The sequence below is a fragment of the Dipodomys merriami genome, unplaced genomic scaffold (genome assembly GCF_024711535.1).
Source record: "Dipodomys merriami isolate MVZ:Mamm:240054 unplaced genomic scaffold, mDipMer1.0.p SCAF_5, whole genome shotgun sequence".
NCBI lineage: Eukaryota > Metazoa > Chordata > Mammalia > Rodentia > Heteromyidae > Dipodomys > Dipodomys merriami.
In genome coordinates, this window is record NW_027206068.1 from 12,530,254 (window position 1) to 12,556,203 (window position 25,950).

General features: G+C 41.9%; 1 protein-coding gene across 3 annotated transcripts; it reads right to left on the reverse strand.

Moving 5' to 3' along the window:
• Nucleotides 1-552: 552 nt before the first annotated feature.
• On the reverse strand, nucleotides 553-24,779 carry Fam221a (family with sequence similarity 221 member A). 3 transcript variants are annotated; one of them, XM_069996085.1, is made up of 7 exons: nucleotides 24,617-24,779; nucleotides 18,777-18,950; nucleotides 15,605-15,795; nucleotides 14,540-14,746; nucleotides 13,085-13,192; nucleotides 8,538-8,617; nucleotides 553-709 (listed from the first exon to the last, which is right to left on the reverse strand). In XM_069996085.1, exons 1-7 carry the CDS (start codon nucleotides 24,679-24,681, stop codon nucleotides 641-643), a joined length of 894 nt encoding a protein of 297 aa, XP_069852186.1. In that variant the 5' UTR covers nucleotides 24,682-24,779; the 3' UTR covers nucleotides 553-640. The 3 variants fall into 3 exon arrangements, with proteins under 3 accessions (XP_069852186.1, XP_069852188.1, XP_069852187.1); XM_069996087.1 differs by lacking the exon at nucleotides 24,617-24,779 and adding an exon at nucleotides 19,845-19,953; XM_069996086.1 differs by lacking the exon at nucleotides 24,617-24,779 and adding an exon at nucleotides 19,812-19,953.
• Between the last annotated feature and the right edge of the window lie 1,171 nt (nucleotides 24,780-25,950).

The window sequence follows — 25,950 nt, forward strand, 5'->3', positions numbered from 1 at the left end:
GGAGGCTGAGATCTGATGATTACAGTTCAAAACCAGCCTTTCGCAGGAAAGTCCACATGACTCTTATCCGTAATTAACCACCCAAGAAGCCAGAAGTGGAGCTATGATTCAAATGATAGAGTTCTAGCCTTAAGAAAAGAAAAGGAAAGACAAAGAAAGAAAGAAAGAAAGAAAGAAAGAAAGAAGAAAGAAAGAAAGAAAGAAAGAAAGAAAGAAAGAAAGGAAAGAAAGAAAGAAAGAAAGAAAGAAAGAAAGGAAAGAAAGAAAAGAAAGAGAACAAGAAAGAAAGAAAAAGAACAAGGAAGAAAGAAAGAAAGAAAAGAAAGAAAGAAAGAGAAAGAAAAAGGAAGGAAGGAAGGAAGAAGAAAGAAAGAAAAGAAAAGATCAGGAAGAGCACTAGGTCCTGAGTTCAGGACTAACACCAAAAAAAACCAAAAAAGTACATGTAAAGTAGTAAACCATGAATTTGATAAAATAAGATAATTTATATTATTTCAATAAATGAAGAAAACATTCAACAAGATATATTTCCACACAGTAAGACAAGCTAAATAATGAGAGAAAATAAATTTTATTATTCCATTTGAATAAACATGAAAAAGATATATCTGGATGATGGTTTACATTTTTCCAATAGGCTTCATGAAAGTTTTTTAATTGATGGCAATGGAGCTTTTCCTTTCTTCTTAGCAGCCTTTTCCATTTTTATCTGTAAATTTAAAACATTTATTGACATAATAACTTGTACAGCATTCTAAAGAAAAAAGCTTCCACATACCTTGTTTGCATTCATGCCCTTATTTAGCATAACCAAGTCACAGTTATTAAGCTGCTGAGTGCTAAAGTCAAAAACCTGGTCATTAAAGGGACACGGGTGCATTTTAATGGCTTGATTTTAACTCTACAGAATTCTCACTAAAAAACAATTATAAATGCTTCAAAGACTAGGCATTCGTTCAGCTAATGCATGTTCCCTACACAGCTACAGAACATACTCAGTGCAAATGGATTGTCTCCGGAATATAGACTGCTTTAAAGATGTCTTACTCTAATCCTGGTTTCCATATTCTCACAGTTTTCTTTGTAAAGATCTTGTTCTCAACTATAATTAAGACAAACAAGAAGTGTACATACCCTAACTTCAGTCTTCTAACTTTGTAGATGCAAATAAACCTTTCCCAAGGGACTCAAAGCCTACCTGCTTCTTATGCTCCACCACTCACACGTACCTGCATGTGTGAGTACCTGTGGCAACACCACTGCCTTGGCCTCACAAGACTGGGAGACAGAAAATGAAGGTCATGCTAACTGACAACAGGGCCTCTTCTTTTTGGAGGTAGAGGGTCAGGTGGTACAACACCTGCCTCTAAGCAGAAAAACTTTTTTTTTTTTTGTCAGTTGTGGGGCTTGAACTCTGGGCCTGGGCACTTTCCCTGAGCTCTTCAGCTCAAGGCAAGAGCTCTACCACTTGAGCCACAGCACCACTTCCGATTTTCTGGTGGTTTGCTGGAGATAAGAGTCTCACAACTTTCCTGCCTGGGCTGGCTTTGAACTGGGATTCTCAGATCTCAGACTCCAGAGTAACTAGTATTACAGGCAGGAGTCACCAGCACCTGGCTTGGGTTTTTTTTGTTGTTGTTTGGTTGTTTTGCTTTTTGTTTGTTTGTTTTTTAAGAAGGAGGAGGAGAAGGAAAGGGGGGAGAAGGAGGGAGAGGGCAAGGGGGAGAGGGGAGAAGAGAGGAAAGAGAAGAGGTGAGAGGGATGACAGGAGAGGAAAGGACAGGAGGGGAGAGGGAAGAAGAGAGGAGAGGAGAGTGGAAAAGAAAGGAGAGGAGGGGAGAGAACAAGAAGGGACCTGGTACAATCATTTTTTAGCATTTTTATCAAATTGCCAGAGATAAATTTGCAGTAATAAAATCAGACTAAGCTAAACCTCTGTCTCTTGCCCTCTCATATTAAGACTTGGTTGGCAACTTCATTCAAACCATGCACTCACATCTCTGAAACACTGTATCAGTCCACATGTCATCTGAAGGACTTCCATGGAAAAACCAATTCTAAGTCAAAGATAGGTTTGAGAGTCAAATAGTAAAGTATTTGAAGCCAGGCACTGGTGGCTCATGCCTGTAATCCTAGCCACTCAAGAGACTGAGATATGAGGACCACAATTCAAAGCCAGCCTAGGTAGGAAAGCCTGTGAAACTCTTATCTCTGATTAGCCACCATAAAATTGGTGCTGTGGCTCAAAGTGGTACAGCACTAGCCTTGAGCAAAAGAACTCAGGGACAGTACCCAGGCCCCTACTTCAAGCCCCATAAACCAACCAAAAACAGAAAGAAAAAAAAAAAAAGTATGATACCCTTCCATTTATCAAGCATTTTTTGGGGGGGAGGGTCCAGTCATGGGGCCTGAACTCTGGACCTGGGCACTGTCCCTCAGCTCTTCAGCTCAAGACTAGCGCTCTACCACTTGAGCCATAGCGCCACTTCCGGCTTTTTTCTTTTTGCTTATGTGGTGCTGGGGAATCGAACCCAGGGCCTCAGGCATTCAAGGCAAGCACTCTACCACTGAGCCACCTTCCCAGCCCCTTATCAAGCATTTTTAACATTCTCATTTATTTAAAAAAAAAAAAAAAAAAAAGGGCTGGGAAGGTGGCTCAGTGGTAGAGCGCTTGCCTTGCATGCCTGAAGTCCTGGGTTGATTCCTCAGCACCACATAAGCAAAAAGAAAAAACCCGGAAGTGGCGCTGTGACTCAAGTGATAGAGCGCTAGCCTTGAGCTGAAGAGCCGAAGGACAGTGCCCAGGCCCAGAGTTCAGGCCCCACGACCAGACCCAAAAAAAAACAAAAACAAAACAAAACAAAAAAACCCCACAGCAATAGCTACCTCTCAGGATTGTTCTGAAGGTATAAATAATCCGTATAAAGATCTAAGCACTTACTAAGGGCCTAGGATCAACAACTGCTGGTCCCTTTTTCTCTCTCATTTAAGGACAAGTATTAGATTTAGAGTAACTGCAAACCTACTAAACAATAAACATAAGCAAAAGCAGCATTTGCTCATTTGTTAAGTAGTATTTCATAAGCTGGGCAGTGTTAAACACTGCAGTCCCAGAACTAGGGAAGATGAGGCAGGAAGTCTTATGAGTTCAAACACAGCCTGGATTACATAGTAAGATCTTGTTTCCAAAAATAGATGGTAGGTAGGTAGATGATAGTTACATGCATGCATACATACATAGATGGTTGACAGAAACTAGTAAATACATCCATGTATCCATCTAGACTTTTTTTTTTTCCAGTCGTGGGGCTAGAACTCTGGGCTTGGGTGCTGTCCCTGAGCTCCTCAACTCAAGGCGAGTGCTCTACCACTTCAGCCACAGAGCCACTTCTGGTTTTCTGATAGTTAATTGGAGATAAGAGTCTCATGGACTTTCCTGCCCAGACTGGCTTTGAACCATGATTCTCAGATCTCAGCCTCCTGAGTAGGTAGGATTACAGGCGTGAGCCACCATCTAGAGTTCTAAGGACAAAAGTGTTCCCTTCTCTTCCTTTTTCTCCCCTCCCCTACCTTTTTTTTTTTTTTTTTAACTTCCTGGCATGAACAAAATACCTTGCCTCTAATAGTCTTTTGATACTCACTTTAATAAAATTCTCCTTTCTTGGAGAAAAGAGACCAAGCATCCTCATAGCAGAAGAAAATAATTTGACCTGATAAAAAGAAGTAACTTTGAGCCAGGCACTGGTGACTCAGGCTTGTAATCCTAGCTACTCAGAAGGTTGAGATCTGAGGATTGTGGTCCAAAGCCAGCCCAGGCAGGAGAAGCCAGCCAGGGCAGGAAAGTGTGTGTTTGTATAATCTCCACCTCTGGTCCTCAGCTCCACCCAGACCTGAGCTTCTCCGTGACCTAGAGTTCCCACCACACAGCGAGCCAATCCTTCTCTCAGCCCAGATCTACCTTGCACACACTTACCTCACTTCTGTCCTCACTTCCTCTCCCAGGCCTGCCTTGCCACTTGGATAGGGGTAGAAGCCATATGCTCCCTTTGCCAGGGAGATACTGCCCCTCTAATAAACCTCATAATAATCTTTCATCTTTCTTCTGTGCCTGCCTGCCTCTGCTTGGTCCCCTGCAACGGTCGTGAAGGATTCTTTCAGTGTGAGACTCTTATCTCCAATTAACTACCAGAAAACTGGAAGTAGAGCTGTGTGGTAGAGTGAAGGCTGTGAGCAAAAGAAGCCTAGTCCCTGAGTTTCAAGCCCCAGGACTGGAACATACACACTCTCTCTCTCTCTCTCTCTCTCTCTCTCTCTCTCTCTCTCTCTCTCTCTCTCTCTCTCTCTCTCTCTCTCTCTTTCTCTCTCTCTCTCACACACACACACAACCTGTATCAAAAGACAACAAAAAAGTAACTTTCCAAAAACATCTAAAAATAGCTTGTAAACCATACCACAAAGGCCTCCCTTGTCAAAGCCAACTTACACTAATCATCAGATTCTTCCCCACACCAAGTTACCAAGGATTAGCCAAAAACATAGAAACAAAAAACAGATAACCACATAGCTTTGCTCTTGAAAAAAGCCCTGAGCCATCAGACACACTCTAAATCATCCCTTTTCCCTCAATGATTTTGGAGTAAGACAAGTACTAACAAAATTCATGGAACATGTCAGCTTGAATGAAATGGTTTATATTGTAGCTTCTAAGTTTTATACTTCATTACGCCCACAGACTGTAGAGTTTATAAGCTGTCTCATAAGTCCATAAATCACACAGGATGGAGTTATAAATGATATCCCATAAATCTATAAATTCCAGGTTTACTTATAAGCAAACCAAACAAGCCAGATATATCCTTGAAACCATTCATAAAGAACTCTGCTCATGATCTTCTCACAAGCAAATACCACTGCATGTTTTCAATAGTCAACACTGCTCAGATGCCTGGAGAAAGGGACAGAGAAGTCCCAAAACCCAGGAACACTAAAACTAGTATCTAAAACTACCGTTAGTTTTCATCTAACCATTTCACCTTCCTCTCAGAGGTCCTCCTACTCTGTCTTTCTCTTTTCTAGATCCTCAAGTTAACTTGCTGAACTTCATCTCCATGGGATGACAGTAGGAGGTTGGGACTTTGGGCGGTGACTGGGCTATGTAGAATAAGCCCTCATGAATGTGAGCAGTGTCCTCTCAGAGAACTGCCCTGCCTCTTCCACCATGGGAGAACACAAAAAGGCATCATCTATGGGCCAGAGGCAGCCCTCACCAGATATCAAATCTGCAGGTACCTTGATTAAGACCTCTTAGCCCCCAAAACTGTAAGAAATAATTTCTGTTGTTAAAAAGCCACCAGGGAAAATTAAAAGACACCCAGATTATAGTATTTCTACAAACTAAGATACTTTTAGGTCAGAACTTTCCAAAAGAACTGTCTGCAACGATGAAAAAGTTTGTATCTGTCCCAAAAGGAAGCTACTAGCCACCTGTGGTTATGGAACCCTTGAATCATATCTAAAAAGAATAAAGTTTAAATGTTAATGTTATTTAAATTTAGACTACCGAGCCGCATATGGTAAATAACAGTAAAGATACAGGAAGTTTCTATCATTGCACAACCTTCTACTGTCTACTTCAGCCTTCAGTTTAGGACTGTCCCTCTTCTCAAAATTCATCTGGGAAGCCAAGCTACTGTTTATTCTGTGTGTGTGTGTGTGTGTGTGTGTGTGTGTGTGTGTGTGTGTGTGTGTGTGCGCATGCGCACGCGTGTGCATGCCAGTCCTAGCTCTTGAATTCTGGGCCTAAGCATTGTCCCTGAGCTTTTGTCTAAAGCCCAGTTCCACTTCCAGCTTTTTGGTAGTTAAACAGAGATAAGAGGCTCACAGATTTTCTTACCCCAGCTGGCTTTGAACTACGATCATCAGATCTCAGCATTCTGAAAAGCTAGGATTACAGGCATGAACCACCACTACCCAGCTTCTTCAACTGTTTTTCTTTGCTTTTTTTTTTTTTTTGCCAGTCCTGGGGCTTGAACTCACGGCCTGGACACTGTACCTGAGCTTCTTTTTGCTCAAGGCTACCGTTCCACCACTTGAGCCACAGCGCCACTTCCAGACTTTTCTGTTTATATAGTACTGAGGAATTGAACCCAGGGTTTCATGCATGCTAGGCAAGCACTCTACCACTAAGCCACATTCTCAGCCCTTTCTCTGGTCTTAAATGGTAAATTTATTTAATGTCTTTTTCCATATCTTGGTGAACTCTTGTCTAAGAAGTGATAGCAGATTCAACAAAACAAGTTTGTTACTAAGTTGGGGTGAGACAATAATACCCACAACTATAAAATGACCCTAAAGCAGGGTGCTTGGTGGCTCATGCCTGTAATCCTAGCTACTCAGGAGGCTGAGATCTGAAGATTGCAGTTCAAAGCCAGCAAGGACAGGAAAGTCTAAGCTTATCTCCAATTAGCCATCTTAAAAAAAAATGGAGCCGTAGCTCAAAGTGGAATAGCACTATCCTTGAGCAAAAAGTTCAGGGACAGCACCCAGGACCTGAGTTCCAACCCTATAATTGACAAAAAATAAATGCACAAATAAATAAATAACTCTAAAGAAAGCACTTTCAGCAAAATGACTAAAATATCCATTCCTCTACTTGTGTATGCCAATATTGTTTCATCTAGCAAAAAAGCAAAAATGAAAGCCCAAAAAAAGCAAAAATAGGGCTAGGAATGTGGCTTAGTGGTAGTGTGCCTACCTAGCATTCATAAAGCCCTGGGTTCAATTCCTCAATATCACATAAACAGAAAAGGTTAGAAGTGGTGCTGTGGCTTAAGTGGTAGAGTGCTAGCCTTGAGCAAAAGAAGCTCAGGTACAGTGCCCAGGCCCTGAGTTCAAGCCCCAGGACTGGCCCCCACCCCCCAAAAAAAGCAAAAATAAAAATATGATCATTTCTATGAAACATTACACAAACCATATTAAAAGTTTTAGTTTAAAACTGTAAGGCATTGACATCTATGAAAGCAAATATCAAATGTGTTCATTTTTTCAATGTTAAAATATTTATATATTTACTGAAAATTTTTAATAACAAAGGCATTATACTAGGTGTTGGGGGAAACACAAAGAGAAATAAAACCCTATGCTTTTCCCCAAGTGTTTACATTCTGATACAGAACTTGTAAACTGTCCATTACTGAATGCTATGAACAGGTCAAGACTAGGTAATGAGCCCTAGAAATTCCTAAGCTCTAAAAAAAAAAAACCCTAGAAATTGTTAATCCAAAATACATTCTACCTTCAGCTGACAATCTTTTGTGGATTTTAGGATATATTTTTAAAACTGGCATGTAATTTATATTTATATAATTACACATATGCACATAGATATAGGTATATATCATATATGTAAATATAGATCCATATATAAATATATGTCCATTAAAAATAAAAATATATCAGTATATAATATATATCAATGGGAAAGAGTGTGACATTTCAAACATGTATATAATATGTAATGATCATATCAGGGAAAATCATTTGGCATGTCCATCTTCTCAAACATTTATCATTTCTTTGTATTAGGAACACTGAAAATCCTACTACATGATTTGAAATATGTAATTTTTTATTTATTTATTTATTTTTGCTCGTGGGGTCTGGTCTGAACTCTGGGCCTGGGCGCTGTCCCTCAGCTCTTCAGCTCAAGGCTATGCTCTACCACTTGAGCCACAGCACCACTTCCGGCTTTTTTCTTTTTGCTTATGTGGTGCTGAGGAATCGAATCCAGGGCCTCAGGCATGCAAGGCAAGTGCTCTACCACTGAGCCACTTTCCTAGCCCATAAAATATGTAATTTTATCAGCCATAGTTACCTTTATGTAAGTAGTTATTCCTCTTATCCAACCTACCCCTGTAGTCATTAACCAGCTTCTCTCCAGCCCCTCTCCCAGCTGACAGTTACATATTTTAAAATAAAAAAGGTGCTACCAATATGTTTATAGGTGATGCTCCTTACTGATTAATTTGTATATTCAATGTTTATGATTTTAATAAGTTGACCAGTATTGTTATATATTATATTTTCGTTACTTCTGTTATTTGTCTAAATTATCCAAAGTACACCTCAAGTCCTAACACTAACATAAATAAAACCTTTACAAATTATTTCTAGTGATGTTCTACATTCAAATATAATCTTGCAAGGTCGGGCACTGGTGGCTCATGCCTGTAATCCTAGCTACTCAGGAGGCTGAGAGCTGAGGATCACGGTTCAAAGCCAGCCTGGGCAGGAAACTCCATGAGACTCTTATCTCCAATAAAGCACTAAAAAAACGGGAAGTGGCCCTGTGGTTCAAGCAATAGAACGCTCACCTTGAGCTGAAGAGCGCAAGGACAGCGCCCAAGCCTAGAGTTCAAGCCCCATGACATACAAAAAATAAAAATAAATAAATATACATATATATATATATTTAATCTTGCCACTGTGTCTATGATTCAAATAAATGCTTAATGAAAGTAGATTTCTCAAAAACTTACCCTTTCCTGGTATCGTCTTTCAAAGAAAGCCATATCATCCTCCCCAGGTCTCCTTAAAGAAGAAATCTGACTACTTCTACCTATTAACATGGAAAAAAAATCCAATTCATACATTTATAGCATTACATATTCACCCCAAATTAAACACACACAAAGAAAAGATTCCCCTGCCAGGTGAAAATGTTTTATTCTAACCAGAAATGGCCTAAATTGCCAACCTTGGTGTCTCTTACCTGTAATCCTAGCTACTCAGGAGGCTGAGCTGTGAAGATAATGTTTCAAAGCCAGCCCAAGTAGAAAAATCTGGGAGAGTCTTATCTCCAATAAACCACCAGAAAACCAGAAGTGAAACTGTGGCTTAAAGTGGTAGAGTGCTAGGCTTCAGCAGAAAAGCTCAGGAACAACACCCAGGCCCTGAATTCAAGCCACATGACCAACAACAGCAACAACAAAGAAATGGCCCAAATGGCCTTATATCATATCTATCTTGCTTGAAAGAAAGGGCAAATTCAGTGGCAAATATTCTCCAAGTACACTGGCTTGTATTAAATTATACCACACACCTCCAGATAAGAGTGTATTTCATTTTTTCCTAGTACTTATTACATTTTCTAACTAGAAATCCATGTTGTACTTTAAGAGATAATGCGTAGCAGTATATGTTACTGAGGCTTTACTACATATGGCTTTGTATAGCTAACCAGAGTAGTAATACTATTTGCTTTGAAATTTCATCTAAAATAATTTTAGCTAGCTTTCATAGTATTTATTTCATAAAATTAATTGAGTACTAGTTTATGTGCTAGCAGAAGTTTAAATTCGCGTTAATAAGGAAAATTTAGTTTTCTACATAGGTTAAAAGAAATTATTGCGGGCACCGGTGGCTCATGCCTGTAATCCTAGCTACTCAGGAGGCTGAGATCTGAGGATCATGGTTCAAAGCCAGCCCGGGCAGGAAAGTCCATAAGACTCTTATCTCCAATAAACCACTAGAAAACCAGAAGTGGCATTGTAGCTCAAGCGGTAGAGCGTTCTCTCCTTGAGCTGAAGAGCTGAGGAACAGCGCCCAAGCCCAGAGTTCAAGCCCCATGACAAACAAAAAAAAAAAAAAAAAAAAGAAAGTATCATTGGTACAGGTGAATGTCTTCCTTGGATTCTTTCATTTCCAAAGCAGGACAGCAGTCTGAATATCTGTTGTAAGATTTTTAAATTTCAAAATTTCAAAAAAAATTCAAACTCACCCTCAGCCCACAAAGTACAACATACTGTTAACTGTCTTTTAAAAAAAAATCTTGTTAAGAAATATTGCTTAGGGGCTGGGAAGGTGGCTTAGTGGCAGAGCGCTTGCCTTGCATGCATGAGGCCCTGGGTTCGATTCCTCAGCACCACATAAGCAAAAAAAAAAAAAGCCGGAAGTGGCGCTGTGGCTCAAGTGGTAGAGCGCTAGCCTTGAGCTGAAGAGCTGAGGGGCAGTGCCCAGGCCCAGAGTTCAGGCCCCACGACCGGACCAAAAAAAAAAAGAAATATTGCTTAGAGCAGGTGAGGAATACCCATACCTGGAAACTGTGTCTATCCCTAAGCCAGTGTGGACCATTTGAGGTGTGCCTCTTACAGAGTCACCGTCATGGGGTTGAACTGTAAGGCAACTTTGATTAGAGGTGACTACATCAAACAAGAACCATTTGATGGATTTGCTTTTTTTTTTTTTTAAAAAAAAAAAGGAACTCTTGTGGTCCTTGGCCACTGAAGCATTGTGGGAAGTTGACTCTCTTTAAAAGTCAATATTGAGGGGCTGAGAAGGTGGCTTAGTGGTAGATTACTTGCCTTGCATGCATGAGGCCCTGGGTTCGATTCCTCAGCACCATATAAGCAGAAAAAGCCGGAAGTAGTACTGTGGCTCAAGTGGTAGAGTGCAAGCCTTGAGCTGGAGAGCTGAGGGCCAGCACTACCAACCAAAAAAAAAAAAAAAAAAAGTCAAATTTGAAGTCAGGCATTGGTGGCTCATGCCTGTAATCCTATCTACTCAGGAGGCTGAGGATCGTGACTCAAAGCCTGCCTGTGCTGATGCCAAAAACTATGAATCTCTTATCTCCAATTACCACACCCAAAAAAGCCAGAGGTAGAGCTATAGCTTAAAGTAGTGGCATACTACTATTGAGCAAAAACTTTCAGAGACAGTGCCCAAGGTCTTTGTTCAGGCTCTAAGACTGGCAAAAAAGAAAAGAAAAAAAAATTCAGTGTTGGTACCATATACCAATAACTCATGCCTGTGATCCTAGCTATTCAGGAGACTGAGACCTGAATCAGGAGACTGAGACCTGAATATGGCAGTCCAGAGACAGCCTAGGCAGAATAATCCATGACACTCTTATTTCTAGTTAACCAGCAAAAAGCTGCAAGTGGAATCATGTCTCAAGTGGAATCATGTCTCAGCCATGACTGAAAAAGCCAAACAGCCCAAGGCCCTGAGTTCAAGTCCCAGTACTAGCACACAAAAAAAGAAAATTCAATGTTGGTATGACATTCTGTGGTATTTAGGAACATATTCAGTATTGAATGAATGTACCTGTCCTATGCCACAGCTACACTAAATAAAACCTGAAATTTAATGAACCAATTATATCAATCTTGAAAGTTGCTACAATTGAGGAAAGAGGGTTTCAGTTTTTACTTTAATTTGTATTTTGTCATTAGTCCATTGTAATTATTAAACACAGCTTTAAAATCTTTTTTAAAGAATATGAGTATATGTGGGCTGGGAAGGTGGCTCACTGGTAGAGCGCCTGCCTTGCATGCATGAGGCCCTCAGTTCGATTCCTCAGCACCACATAAGCAAAAAAGAAAAAAACCGGAAGTGGCTCTGTGGCTCAAGTGGTAGAGAGCTAGCCTTGAGCTGAAGAGCTGAGGGACAGCGCCCAGGCCCAGAGTTCAGGTCCCACGACCGGACCCAACCAAAAAAAAAAAAAAAAAAAAAAAAGAATTTAAGTATATGAAAATACAAATAAGTCAAATGAAATTCCCTTTTAAAATATTAAATACAAGCCACACATGTACCAGTGGCTCATGCCTGTAATCCTAGCTACTCAGGAGGTTGAGATCTGAGGATCATGGTTCGAAGCCAGCCTGAGCAGGAAAGTTCTTAAGACTCTTAGGCCAGGCACTATTGGCTCACACTCATAATCCTAGCTACTTAGGATGCTTAGATCTGAGGATCACAAGAAAGTCTGTGAGACTCTTATCTCCAACTAACCACCAGAAAATCAGAAATGGCATTGTGGCTCAAAATGGTAGATTACTAGCTTTGAGGGGGGAAAAAAAAAACCTCAGGGACAGTGCCCAGGCCCTGAGTTTAAGCCCCACAACCAACAAATAAATAAATAAGCCACTTATCTCCAATTAAACACCAAAAGCCTAGAAACGAGCTGTGGCTCAAGTGGTAGAGCATTAGCCTTGAGCAAAAAAGCTCATGGACAGCATCTAGGTCCTAAGTTCAAGCCTAAGAACCAGCACAAAAATAATAATAATAGGGGCTGGGAAGGTAGCTCAGTGGTTGAGTGCTTGCCTTGCATGCATGAGGCCCTGGGTTCGATTCCTCAGCACCACATAAGCAGAAAAAGCCGGAAGTGGTGCTATGGGTCAAGTAGTAGAGCACTAGCCGTGAGTTGAAGAGCTGAGGGACAGCGCCCAGGCCCAGAGTTCAGGCCCCACGATCGACAATAATAATAATAGTAATAATAATAATAAATAAAATATTAAGTACCTATTAAGTCATATAATTTCCAATTTCAGGGCTAGGGATTTAGCTCAGTGAAAGAGAACTTCCCTAATAACCATGAGGCCCTATGTTGAATCTCAACACTAATAAGGGGGGAAAAAACTTTTAATTTCTATCTTCTGTGTATTCTCCTTTCAACAAAAAAATATGGAATATGAGAATATGACTGCTTAATATGAATTTTATTTGCTTTTAATTTATAGATAATAAAATGCTCCAACCTATGGTTATACTGGATTGTGTAGCTATCATTGGGATAACCCAAAGAATCTGGGCAATTAGTCCACAAAAAGGCCCTCTTATTCAAATACCAGAACAACAAGAGCCAAGGCAGGATTTAAAACTTGATATTACAAAATTATCAGAATCCTCCTAATTTTCAGCATTAGTGTTCTCTCTCTCTCTCTCTCCCTCTTTTTTTTTTTTTTTTGGTACCAGTCCTGGGGTTTGAACTCAGGGCCTGGGCACTATCCCTGAGCTTCTTTTGCTCAAGGCTAGTACTCTACCACTTGAGCCACAGTGCCACTTCTGGCTTTTTCTATTTATGTGGTACTGAGAAATAGAACCCAGTGCATGCTAGGCAAGCACTATACCACTAAGCCATATTCCTAGCCCAGCATTAGCTTTTTCTCAAATCAAAATGAAATTTATAAAAGAAAATCAAATGACAGTTAACTTGAAGTAATAGAATAAAGAGAGAAGCCTAATAAGACACATCAAAGTTATATGTTCTTATTACATCCAAACCTATTTCTCATTCTTATTGCTTTACCATTTGTTAGTGCTTCTGGAGACAAATAAGATGGTGCTTGAAACGCTTTTAGAAAGGGGTGGTCCATGGCTGTAACTGGAAAGTCTAAAAATTCTGCTGAGGGTGTACCTAGGAACAAATGAAAAAGAAAATTAGCTCTATTTGTAAAGATGCAGCCAATATTAAATAAAACAGAATCATTAGCCCAATTCTTTGTATGAAAAAGCAATTTTTACCCAGGTGCAGTAATGCACACCTTATAATCCCTGCATGTGTGAAAAGAGGGAAGAGAATCATGAGTTCAAGGCCAGCCTGGACTACACAGGAAAATGCTACTTTAAAACTCAAGGGCTGGTGAATGTAGCATCATGGATTCTGTCCTCTTTGCCAGCTCCAGAATTTGGAGAATAAACAAATTCTAATGGGGGCAGCGGGGAGTAGACAACACCAGTGCTGGGAACATAGCTCAGTGGCAAAGAGCTTGCCTACCATGTACAAAGCCCTACATTCAATTCCCAACATGGCAAATGGGGGCGGTTGTCTTTTGTTTGTTTTTGTTCTATTCCTGGGGCTTGAACTCAGGGGCTGGGCACTGTCCCAGACCTTTTTTGCTTAAGGCTAATGCTCTACCACTTGAGACCTAGCTCCACTTCTGGAGTTTTGCTGATTAATTGGAGTGTCATGGACTTTCCTGCCCTGGCTAGCTTCCAACTGTGATCCTCAGATCTCAGCCTCTTGAGTAGTAAAATTACAGGTGTGAGCCACTGGTTCCTCAGCTTCAAATAAAAATCAAGTGAAGAAGCCCGGTGCCGGTGGCGCACGCCTGTAATCCTAGCTACTCAGGAGACTGAGATCTGAAGATCACGGTTCAAAGCCAGCCCAGACAGGAAAGTCTATGACACTCTTATCTCTAATAAACCACCAGAAAACCAGAAGTGGTGCTGTGGCTCAAGTGGTAGAGGCAAGCCTTGATCTGAAGAGCTGAGGGACAGCACCCAGGCCCAGAGTTCAAGCCTCATGACATAAAGAAATATTTTCTGAACAATATAATGGCTAAAAAGCAATAAATATAAGGCCCTACTACTGTGAGCACACAGTAACCATATGGTAGATTGGGTATGAAAATACACACTTGTAACCCCAGCACTTAGGAGGCAGGCAGGAGAGTTAACAATTTAAGGGCAGACCAGCTTGGACTACATGGTAAGATACTGTCTCATGCTAGGCACCAGTGGCTCATGCCTGAGGCTGAGATCTTGAGGATCAAAGTTCAAAGAAAACTTCAAAATTACCATCTCTAACCAGCAAAATGGTATACTGGAGGCATGGTTCAAGTGGTAGAACACCAGTAGTGAACAAGCAAGCTAAGCAAGAGTATGAGATCTCTGAGTTCAAACCCCAGTACGTATACACACACACACACACACACACACACACACACACAGACAAGCTCACATTTTATATATCATCACTTACCAATACCACTGTTATCCAAGCGCATGTAGCCTTCCATCAGTGAGCTGAAACCAGTTAATCCTCCCATGGCTGCATAAGGAACATCCTGTCCCACTGGTTTTCCCTGAGCCAATCTTTCTTGCATGGTTTCCACCACCGTGTTATGGGTATATGCAGGCTGACCACATGCACAAGTGAAGCAGCTATGGAACTCTGAACACTTGGTGCCTAAATCAACATGTGCAGAGGCTTAAATGCTTTTAAGTATAGATACTAATCTGTTTACTCTAAGCCATTTAGCTCAGCAAAAGTCAGTTCAATCTTGGTTCTCTAGTTCTGATCTGGTACTTCCAGCCCCTGATCTCTCTCCTAGCCACTGCTCATACTTCTGAAAGATGCACAAATGGCAGGAGAGTACATGAAAGAAAAAAAATTAAAAAACCCAAGTGGAACTAATAGAAATTTAGTTAAACACTGGAGTGCCAAAAACGAGCTCAAAAACTAGGTTAAAACTAGATGTGTATGATATGGACAGTTGAGTAGCCAGGAGCAGGTAAAGAAAATGTAGAAACTTTGCTACAGATGAACTCTTCATAAAAGCCATAGTCCAGTCAGGAGCCAGTGATCCTAGCTACTCTGAAGGCTGCGATCTGAGGACCACAGTTCAAAGCCAGCCTGAGTAAGAAGTCCTTGAGACTCTTATTTCTGTTAGTTACCAAAGCCAGCCTGGGCTGGAAAGTCTGTGAGACTCTTATCTCTAATTAACCACAAAAAGCTGGAAGTGGAATTGTGGCTCAAGTGGTAAAGTGCTAGTCTTAAACAGGGACAGTACCTAGGCCTGAGTTCAAACCCCAGACTGTCAAGAAAAGAAAAGAAAAAATTTAAAAAACTATTACTATCACTTCAATTATTTAAGTTTTATGATACTGAACTTACAATTACATCAAGTAAGAAAAACAGTATCCATTGAATTTTGCATTGTCATTGAATATTGACTCTATAGATCAATAAACTGATAACAAAACATATTAAGTATTCAATAAAGGAATTGAAACACTCTGTGTCTAGGTATAAAATACAACTTACATTTATTGCACCCAAAGTTAGGCACAGCACTGTGCTGATCAGCAAAGTGTTTACACCTGCAGCGAATGGGCTGAGAACCATACAAGGGAACATAGAGATAAGCCCTGCATGGGCAGCCGGTCACCCTGCAGGGCAGAAGAATGGGGCGCTGCCGCGGAACCATTTCAAAGTCAGTTTTATGTTGTTTATACCTAAATTGTAAAAAGAAAGAAATACAAACAAAATGCAGACATTGCCAGTACTTGCCTTTTCTATTCTACTGAATAACAATGACTTTTTATTTTTGGTTTTTGTTGTTTTGCTAAGAATTGCTTATAAAATCAAAATAAACTGCCCTGTATGCAGTGTTTTGTTTAATCTCTTTCTGGTGGCTCAGGCCTGGAATCCTAGCTACTCAACAGGCTAAGATCTGAGGATTGCAGTTTGAAGTCAGCAGAGGAGTAAAGTTCATAAAACATTTATCTTTAACCACCAAAAAATAATAAGCCGGAAGTAGAACTATGGCTCAAGCCACAGAACATCAGCTTTGAGCAGACAAAGCTAAGGGGCAGAACCAGGCTTTGACTTCAACGTCTAGGACCAACACAAAAGAAAGAGGGGAGGGCCAGGCACCACAGCTCACACTTACAATCCTACTTACTCAGGAGGCTAAGATCGGAGGATCAAGATTTGAAGCCAGCCTGGGCAGGAAAGTTGAGAAGACTCTTATTTCTAATTAACAGGCAGAAGTGGTGCTGTGGCTCAAGAAGTAGTGTGCTAGCCTTGAGCAAAAAAGTTCAGGGACAGTGCTCAGGCTCTGAAAACACACACACACACACACATACACACACACACGCTCTGAACACACACACACACACACACACACACACACACACACACACACACACACACACACACACACACACACACACACACACACACACACACACACACACACACACACACACACACACACACACACACACACACACACACACACGTAATAGGCATGAGCCACCAGAACCTGGCTTGGTTGGGTTGGGCTTTTGAAAGTCAATTCCAGGCTGTACAAATTATACATAGATAAGAAACTGGTATTAAAATTTTATAAGAATACATTTTAAAACAGTCACAAATTCACCAAAACCTGTTTTAGTTCTGACAGATATCAATATGTCCCTCATCCTCCATTCCTCCAGTCTTTTTAGTTGAGCTTGCTAGTTAAGTTTATTGTCAACCTATATAAACATTACTCATCTTAGCAACTGCCTAACAAACTCTGGCAAACTACAGCTCTGTCAATAGCAACTATACAAAGAGTCTCTCATGAAAGAGCCCAGAAATTACTGTGGGAACATTGTGGTTCTCCTTCAATGGTTTCCTTAGAACAAAACGTGATCGTTGTTACCTGAAAACATCTCCTAGGTTGAGCAATTTTTCCCTTCTTTACAACTGGGAGACACAATAAAATTTAAAGTACAACACACAGAGCAAGATGTGAACCTTGGGTACAGACAAAATACATAATCACTGGAGCCTCATGTCTTTCTCCTATATGAGTTTCTTACAACATGACCATTTGTAATAAAAAAAAAAAATAGTGTGCTTACACTTTTAGTTTAAAGAAGTGTCAGGTCAGACATAGTTGTATATGATTATAACCCCAGCATGTGGGAAGTTAAGGCGGAAGGAACACAAGTTTTAGGTCAACCTGGGCTACAGAGTAAGACCCTATCCAAAAAAAAGAAAGAAAAAGAAAAAATGGAGCTCTGGCATAAAGTGGTAGAGAGCTAACTTTAAGCAAAAGAGCTCAGAGACAGTGCCCAGGCCCTTGAGTTCAAGACCCACTACTAACAAAAAAGAAAGAAAGAAAAGAAAGAAAAGGAGAGGAGAGAGAGAGGGAGGGAGGGATGGAGAGAAGAAAGGAAGGAAGGAGGGAAGGAAGGAAGGAAGGAAGGAAGGAAGGAAGGAAGGAAGGAGGGAAGGAAGGAAGGAAGGAAGGAAGGAAGGAAGGGAGGAAGGGAGGAAGGGAGGGAGGAAGGAGGGAGGGAGGGAAGGAGGGAGGGAAGGAAGGAAGCAAGGAAGGAAGGAAGGAAGGAAGGAAGGAAGGAAGGAAGGAAGGAAGAAAAATAGGGAGGGAGGAAGGGAGGGACGGAGGGAGGGAGGGAAGGAAGGGAGAGAGAAGGAAACAAAGAAAGGAAGCCAGGAAGAAAGAAAGAAAAAGAAGGAAAAGGAAGGAAGAGAAGAAAGATAGTAACACAGAAGTGATAAGAAATGAAGGGTGATTAGTACACTTGAGGAAAAATCTGTCTGTATATGTGCATCAATTCAAGTAACTAAGTGGTTCTGGTTGGATACCAGTGACTCCTGACTGTGATCCTAGCTACTTAGGAGCTGAGATCTGAGAATCAAAGTTCAAAATCAGGAAAGTTTGTAAGACTCTTATCTCCAATTAACCCTCAAAAAGCTGGAAGTGCAGCTGTATAGCACCAGCCTTGAGCATAAAAGGTAAAGGACAGCACCCCGGCTCCAGTGCAAGCCTCAATATCAGCACAATAATTTATAAATTATTTAATGAATTAATTAAAGTGGCTCTGCACTGTGACCATCACCCTCTTCCTTGGTCATGGTAAACCAGGTAGACTCAGCTCCCCAGCCAAACTGAAAGACCCCTGGTAAAGTTACAGGGGGCACCAATATCTTTTATGCCAATGCTAAGGAGTGCTGCTTAAGGTAACATACTCTGTGATAAGTTCAAACCAGATAATTGTTAATTACATTTAGATTTTCTACTGTATTCTATAAAGGCCTGATTTTAAATGTGGGGTTTTTTTTTGTTGTTGTTGTTGTCATTGTTTTATTGTTTTTGGTGCTGGTCCTAGACCTTGAATTCAGTCCTGCGTACTGTCTCTGAACTTTTGTACTCAAGGATAGCACTCTACCATTTTGGGCCACAGCTCTACTTCTGGCTTTCTTGTTGCTTAATATAAAAGTCTCACAGACTTTTCTGCCTAGGATGGCATCAAACTGCAGTCCTCGGATCTCAGCCTCTTGAGTAGCTAGGATTTCAGGCATGCGCTACTAGCACCCAGCCTAAATATTTCCTAATCATCAGTAGTGTTTACAGAAGGAGGATATGTTTGTCATCATTTTTATTTTTGAGTCCACAGAAAACATCAATAAAGTATCTTACTTATGTGTACAAAAGCATCGTGTTTCTGGGCCAATCAGTCTACAATCCATTCCTGTTGGTGATTGCCAGCTCACAAATAATCTGTTCTGCAATCGCATTGGTAAAACTCTTCTTTTGTATTCTTCATATTCTTCTGGAGTAAATAGCTTCCCTCCATCATCCTCACCAACAATTCTATAAGAAAAAAATATTTTGTCTTAAGCATTGAATATTTCCAGATTGAGAATACTAAAAATTCTAGGACTAGATGCATGGCTCAAGCAGTAGAGTACCTGTCTAGCAAGTGTGAAATCCTAAGTTCAAACCCCAGTACTTCCTGGAGGAGGGGAGGCAGGATGCCAGGGCTTAAAATTCCTATAATCCTAGCTATTTACCAGGCTGAAACCTGCAGGATTGCTATTCAAAGGCAGCATGAAGGGGGGGGGGGGGGGGGTGGGAATCGTAATCCAAGATACTCCATCTCTAGTTAACTAGCAGCAAATGATAGAGTGCCAGCCAAATACAAGTAAGCCCAGCAAGCAAAAGACCCTGAGTTCAAGTTCTGATGCTATCAAAATAAATAAATATTCACTGTAAGTTTCTGCCCAGGGTAACTGGCAGACCTGGAAGCAGTCACCTTCCCCTTCTGCTAGGTCACATCCTGGGCCACCTCTGGCCCCATGCCTCCCACTGACCTTAGGAGGGTCCCAGAACCTGAGGTCATGTCCAGATCCAGCGTGGCCACACCTTTCCCCCACCTGGCCATACCTCTTCCTGTCCCTGGCCTAGATAAGTCCTGGCCCAGAGGTAGGTCGCCCCTTTTCCTTTTCAGCCATGCCTCTCCACCACGCATGGCGGGGGCAGTAGTTTGGTAAATAAACTTTTTCTCCTGCCTGAATAGCAATGGTGTTCTCTTCATCAGCTACCTAATGAAACCTACCTATTTAATATACCTTACACTCACTAAACTCTAAACCATCTTTGTATCCCCAAAGGAATAGCTGCTTGGACTTGGAACTTTTACTTTAGACACATGTTAATAACCAAATTACACACAATAAAACTTCTGCATCTGATGGAATTCAGGACCTGCTATCCCAAATTCAGCAGGCAAAGGCAGAAAGGCCACTCTCACACTCCCCACATTCTTCTTCCCTGAAGGAGGCCAAACAATCTTCATTCCAGAGGTGTCCTCCCTTTACCTGGAGGAAAGAACAAGGTAATCTCTGAAGACCGAGACACAGAGAAGAATCTGAACTAACAGGCCTCACTAAGTTCCCCTTCTGTGGCCAGTAGAACATACCTTTTGTCCTTCAATCGTATTTCTCCGGGATTGTCTATATCAAATTTTAGCATAAGTATGCTGTTTCTCAGAGACTCCAGTCCATATAAGACTTAAATTTGTAAGCTCATGTCTTATAATCTCTTTTATTATAGGTGCCTCTGCCATGATCAAACCACAATCAAGATAGTTGTAAGAAATATTTTCTCTCCTACTCTTCCTGTATAACAGAGCATTATAAAAGTCAATACTCGGGCTGGGAAGGTGGCTCAGTGGTAGAGCGCTTGTCTTGTGTGCTTGAGGCCCTGGGTTCGATTCCTTAGCACCATATAAGCAGAAAAAAAAGCCGGAAGTGGCGCTGTAGCTCAAGTGGTAGAGTGCTAGCCTTGTGCTGAAAAGCTGAGGGACAGTGCCCAGGCCCAGAGTTCAGGCCCCACGACTGGATAAAAAAAAAAAAAAAGTCAATACTTTCGAAATATCTGGCTTTACTGATCAAGGATTATCAATTATTAAGGACTATATTAATCTCAGTTTTTCCTGTGATTTTGAAGCAAACATATTCATTCTTATTAAAAGCCAGAGCCTAGCCAGGCCACTGGTGGCTCATGCCTGTAATCCTAGCTATTTATGAAGCTGAGATACAGAAGATCAAGGTTGGAAGCTAGCTTAGGCAGAAAAGCTCAGGGGATTCCATTGCCAAAATAAGCAGCATAATGTTGGGCTGGATGTGAGCAGGCAAGCAGAGTGAGGGCAAAGCTCTGAGTTCAAATTCAGACACCCGCAAAAAAAAAAGTCAGAGCCTAAGCTAGACATGGTGGCACACACCTGTAAATTTCAGCACTCAGGAAGCTGAGGCAGAGGAATAATGAGTTCTGGACCCTATTACCAAGTTTCAGGATAGACTGGGCTGAAAAAATACTCGTTCTTTAAAACTAGCAATTCTAACCCCTCTCTACAGTATGTTCACAAATAAAATTAAATTAAATTAAAAAAATAAATAAATAAAACTAGCAATTCCCCCTCCTTAAAACAAAGCTACAATAATGGGAGGGGAAAACTGGAAGAAAGCAAAGGAAAGGTGACATTGTCCAAAACAAGGAATGTATTCGTTAGCTGACTTATGAAATAATAATCCCTCTGTTCAACACCTTAACAATAACAATAAAAGTATATATAATTTTTTAATGTATAAGGTAGAAACCAAAGTAACTGATCCCAAATTCTACCAGGTACTTCAACTAATGTGGGTTTTTAACCATGTTCCAGCTGACATCTGACATCTCTGTACTGAGTTATCATGTGTCTTATTAATTTCAGAACCCAAAATTTTACTGAAAAATTAAGTCCCCACTATTGCTATGAAAAAAAGTAGGAAGGGTCACTCTTTGATGGATAAGAACAACTAGAAAGTTCAAAATGGAAGAAATTTCTACCTGAAAATTCCCTCCCTTTAGTCATCATTAAAAGTGTGGTTTTAGCCAGGTGCTGGTGGTTCACACCTGTAATTCTAGTTACTCAGTAGGCTGAGATCTATATGAGTTCAATTCAATACCAGCCAGGAAAAAAAAAGTCTACCTCCAAAATAACCAGCAAAAATCTATGCTGGGGCATAGCTCAACTGGTAAAGCACCACCCCAGTAGCAAGCCCAGAAAGCATGTGATCATGAGGCCCTGAGTTCAAACACCAGTATCATCAAGAAGTGGAGGATGAGGAAGTGGCGCTGTAGCTCAAGTGATAGAGCGCAAGCCTTGAGTTGAAGAGCTGAGGGACAACGCCCAGGCCCAGAGTTCAAGCCCCACGACCGACAAAAAAAAAACAAACAAACAAAAAAAAAGAAGTGGAGGATGAGGAAAAGAAAAAAAAGATAGCAGGAAGAAGGAAGGAAGGAAGGAAGGAATCAAGGAAGGAAGGAAGGAATCAAGGAAGGAAGGAATCAAGGAAGGAAGGAATCAAGGAAGGAAGGGAGGAGGGAGAGGAGAAAGGGAGGGAGGAGGGAGGGAAGAAAGGACAAGACCAACAACTATTAGTACTGGACAGATCTTTAGATAAATGCAGGTCTTCTGAGTAAGAGATCATTGATACTTAAGTTCTAAACCAGTGTAATTCAAAGTGTATTGGATTTCCAGAATCTCATGAGGATAATGTTTAAATGAAAGCTCAGATTAAAGGGGCATGTGATCTTGCTTTTCTAATAAGCTCCCAGATGCTGCCTTTGTTACTAGCCCAAGCTTCCTACAGTTATGTAACAAGAGTGTATACTTCTCCTCTCAATAGTCTCTAAAGTTCTTAGGCAGACCAAATTAAGGGAAAGTAAGGAAGAATCTCTGATGGAGATTGATCTTTTGGGCCCTTTGTACCCACCACCTTCTAGGCATACAAGTCTGCTTTTCCCCACCTTTCTCAAATGTCATATGAGTCAAGATCATGATAATCTTTTATTTGTTCTTACTTTGTGATGATTCTCTTTCAAAAGGAAGTGTTCCATGTAATTTATGTTTGCAAAAAAACAATTTCCTGGGTGTCTGCCCCTAGTATTTTCTGGACAAGCGAGAACACATACCTAAATATTTTCAGTCAGCACCAAGGCTCAGAGACTTGCTCTCACACACACAAAAAGTCTGAGAGAACCCAAATCTAAAGGTACCAGTACTGCTGTGGATAAGGGCTGGGTGTCAAGCCAGGCACTTGTGGCTCATGCCTATAATCCTAGCTACTCAGAAGGATGATACCTGAGGATCACAGTTTGAAGTCTGGGTAAGAAAGTTCATGAGACTCTCATCTCCTATTAAGCGCCAAAAAGCCAGAAGTAGAGCTGTGACTCAAATGGTAGAGGATTAGTCTTAGAGTTAAGCACAAAAGCTCAGGGACAGTACTAAGGCCCTGAGTTGATGCATCAAGATTACTACTCGCACACATGCACAACTACACACACACACACACACACACACACACACACACACACACACACACACACACACACACACACACACACACACACACACACACACACACACACACACACACACACACACACACACACACACACTGAACTGGGTGACAGTTATTAGGACCCAGGATTCCCAGCCTTACTTTGGTAGACCTGAACTGTGCTTGGGAACTAATCCATAAAGCTCCTCCATGGATCTTACTTTTCAGAATTTTCAAGACGATCTACATATTGCCCCAAATTGCAGTGATTGGTAATGAGCCAGGAAACTCATCTGCCTGGACACCCCTGAATGGTTTGTGGCTACCATTTTAAGTCCAGTAGCTCTCTGTTCAGGGTCTTCCAGTCCATAGCAGGATGGTCTCACAGTACCCTAATCTCAACTCTATACCGTCCTGCCAACCTTCCCCTGGTGCTCCTACCCCGTGCCCCCAGGTTTCTTTACTATCAACACTTCTTAGGAGTTGGAGGGTAAACAAAAACAAATGACAAAAAAAACAAAAAACAAAAACCCAACACTTCTACACAGATTCATCAGCCTTTGCCAGGGCCTGAACAATGACTAGTAATCTTATGCCAAACAAGTGGTTGTTTTCCTATTTGGGAAGGGAATCCCTCCAAAAATGTTCCAAATTGCACCAGGATCTTCGCAGTTCCAGACTTACACTATTACCAAACTAACACGCATATTCATATTATTTAAATTCTATAGGACTAGGAGCTGGGAAGGTGCCTCCGTGGTAAAGTGCTTGCCTTGCTTGAGTGAGATGCTGGTTTCGATTCCTCAGCACCACATAAGCAGAAAAAGCCAGGAGTGGCACTGTGGCTCACGTGGTAGAGCGCTAGCCTTGAGCTGAAGAGCTGAGGGACAGCGCCCAGGCCCAGAGTTCAGGACCCATGACCGACAATAAATAAATAAATAAATAAAGGACTAGAGCAATCTCGGTGTCGTTCTTCAATAGCCCTAAATGGAAAGCGGTGGGGATGGGAGGTGAGGAGTGGGCAACTGGAGCCTGGAGACTGAGATCAGCGGATCACAGACTCCAAACTCAGACAGGAAAGTCTGTGAGATTCATTTCCAATTAACTACCAAAAAGCTGGAAGTGGAGCTGTGGCTGAAATGGTAAGCTCCAGACTGGAGTAGCAAAGCTAAGGGACGATAGCCTGGCCCTGATTTCCAGCCCCAAGACCAGCATACACGAAAGAAAAGAAAAGAAAAAAGGACAGAGAGAGGGAGAGGGAGAGGGAGATGGAGATGGAGGGGAGGGGAGAGGAGGGGACGGAAGGGAAGGGAAGGAGGGAAGGAAGGAAGGAAGGAAGGAAGGAAGGAAGGAAGGAAGGAAGGAAGGAAGGAAGGGGGAGAGAGAAAGGGAGAGGGAGAGAGGGAATTGGACCCTGGCATAAACCTTCCTTTCAGAAGGGGAGACCTCTAAACAGCACTGAGTGTGCAGATTACAAAACGCTGAAACTCGAAATCAGTTCAGGCCTCTCAGCCTGCGAACCGACTCCCAGAGCCCCAGCGCTTGCCGGCCGGGTCCTTGCCCGCCCCCCCCCAACACCTCCCCGCTGGGGGCTGGCTCGTCTCCACGGAGCCGCGGGGTGTAGGCCAGGAGCCGCGGCCGCTGCCTCACCTCCGGTACTCCAGGTATTCATCCACCGCCGCCGCGCCGCCGGGAGGCAGCTTCAGCCACTCCATAGTCGGCTGGAAGGTGAACGGCGCCGGGGCGCCGCGGCCCGCCAGGAGCCGACAACGACCCACCCCTGGATACACCCACTCCAGGCAAGCCACGCCCTGCGCCGAGACCACGCCCCGCCCGTGAAAGCCACGCCCCAGGCACGCCCTATCCCTCTTGAAGCCACACTCCTACCTCCTGCCTCCCAATTGGCCGGGCTCGAGATCCAATTGGGCGGGCGCGCCCAATGACAGGTAGTAGGGGTGTTGCTTCTGCTTCTACCTGTCGCATAAGTACAGGTCTGGGGTTTGAGGGGCGCAGTTTGCAGCCCCTCATAGATCACTGCTCCCTTCAGGACAAGCAATACAATGAATTCATAGAAAATGGCTTCTTTGTACATCTCTTTTCATTTAATTCCGCTGCTGAGATATAAGAGCATTTGAAAAAGTTCTGGCTACTTTCAAGCCAGCTTCATAATCACCTTGTTTTCGATACTGGCTTGGAAAACAGTGATAATGGGGAACCGAGGGTGTAGCTCAGTGCTAAAAATGTGAGTTTAGCCTAACTTCAGTCCTCATCCTTCAATCCTATCAAGAAATGATAGAAAATCAGTAGTCCCAGATGCTGTGACCAGTTTGAATGACAAGAAAACAGCATGTTCTTCACAGATAGTAAAGAACGGGTTCCAGAGGAAACAAGTAGAAACTGTGTAGTCACGATTTGGTGGGTTTTATGTTTTTTCAGTACTGGGGAACCCAGAGCACTGGGTAAGAGCTCTGTCACTACTCAGGGACATCCTCAGCCACAAGTCATTTTTTTTAACATATGAAAAAGCTCTTCGTGACTTTTTTGTGTGGGTGTGCTGGTCCTGGGGCTTGAACTCAGGGCCTGAGTGCTGTCACTGAGCTTTTTCACTCAAGTCTAGCCCTCTACTACTTGAGCCACAGCTCCACTTCTGGTTAATTGGAGATCATCTCAAAGACTCTTGCTCAGGCTGCCTTTGAACCACTATGCTGAGATCTCAAGATTACAGGCATTAGCCACCAGCTACAGCTGTTTTCACAATTTTTATAGAAATGGTAAATTACCATCCTGTTGGTAGTTTAGCCATATATTGATTTAGCAAGCTAGAGTGAAGTAAAAAATCTGTTAGTACTCAGGAGAGAGGAATTCTTGAATTCTGAAGGTCCCTGAGGATTAGTGTGGGTTCCTTTATAAATCATTTTATCTCTTTTTTTGCTTTATTGTGTTTCACAGATAACTGCTTTTATGTGTGACAAACTGAAGATTTG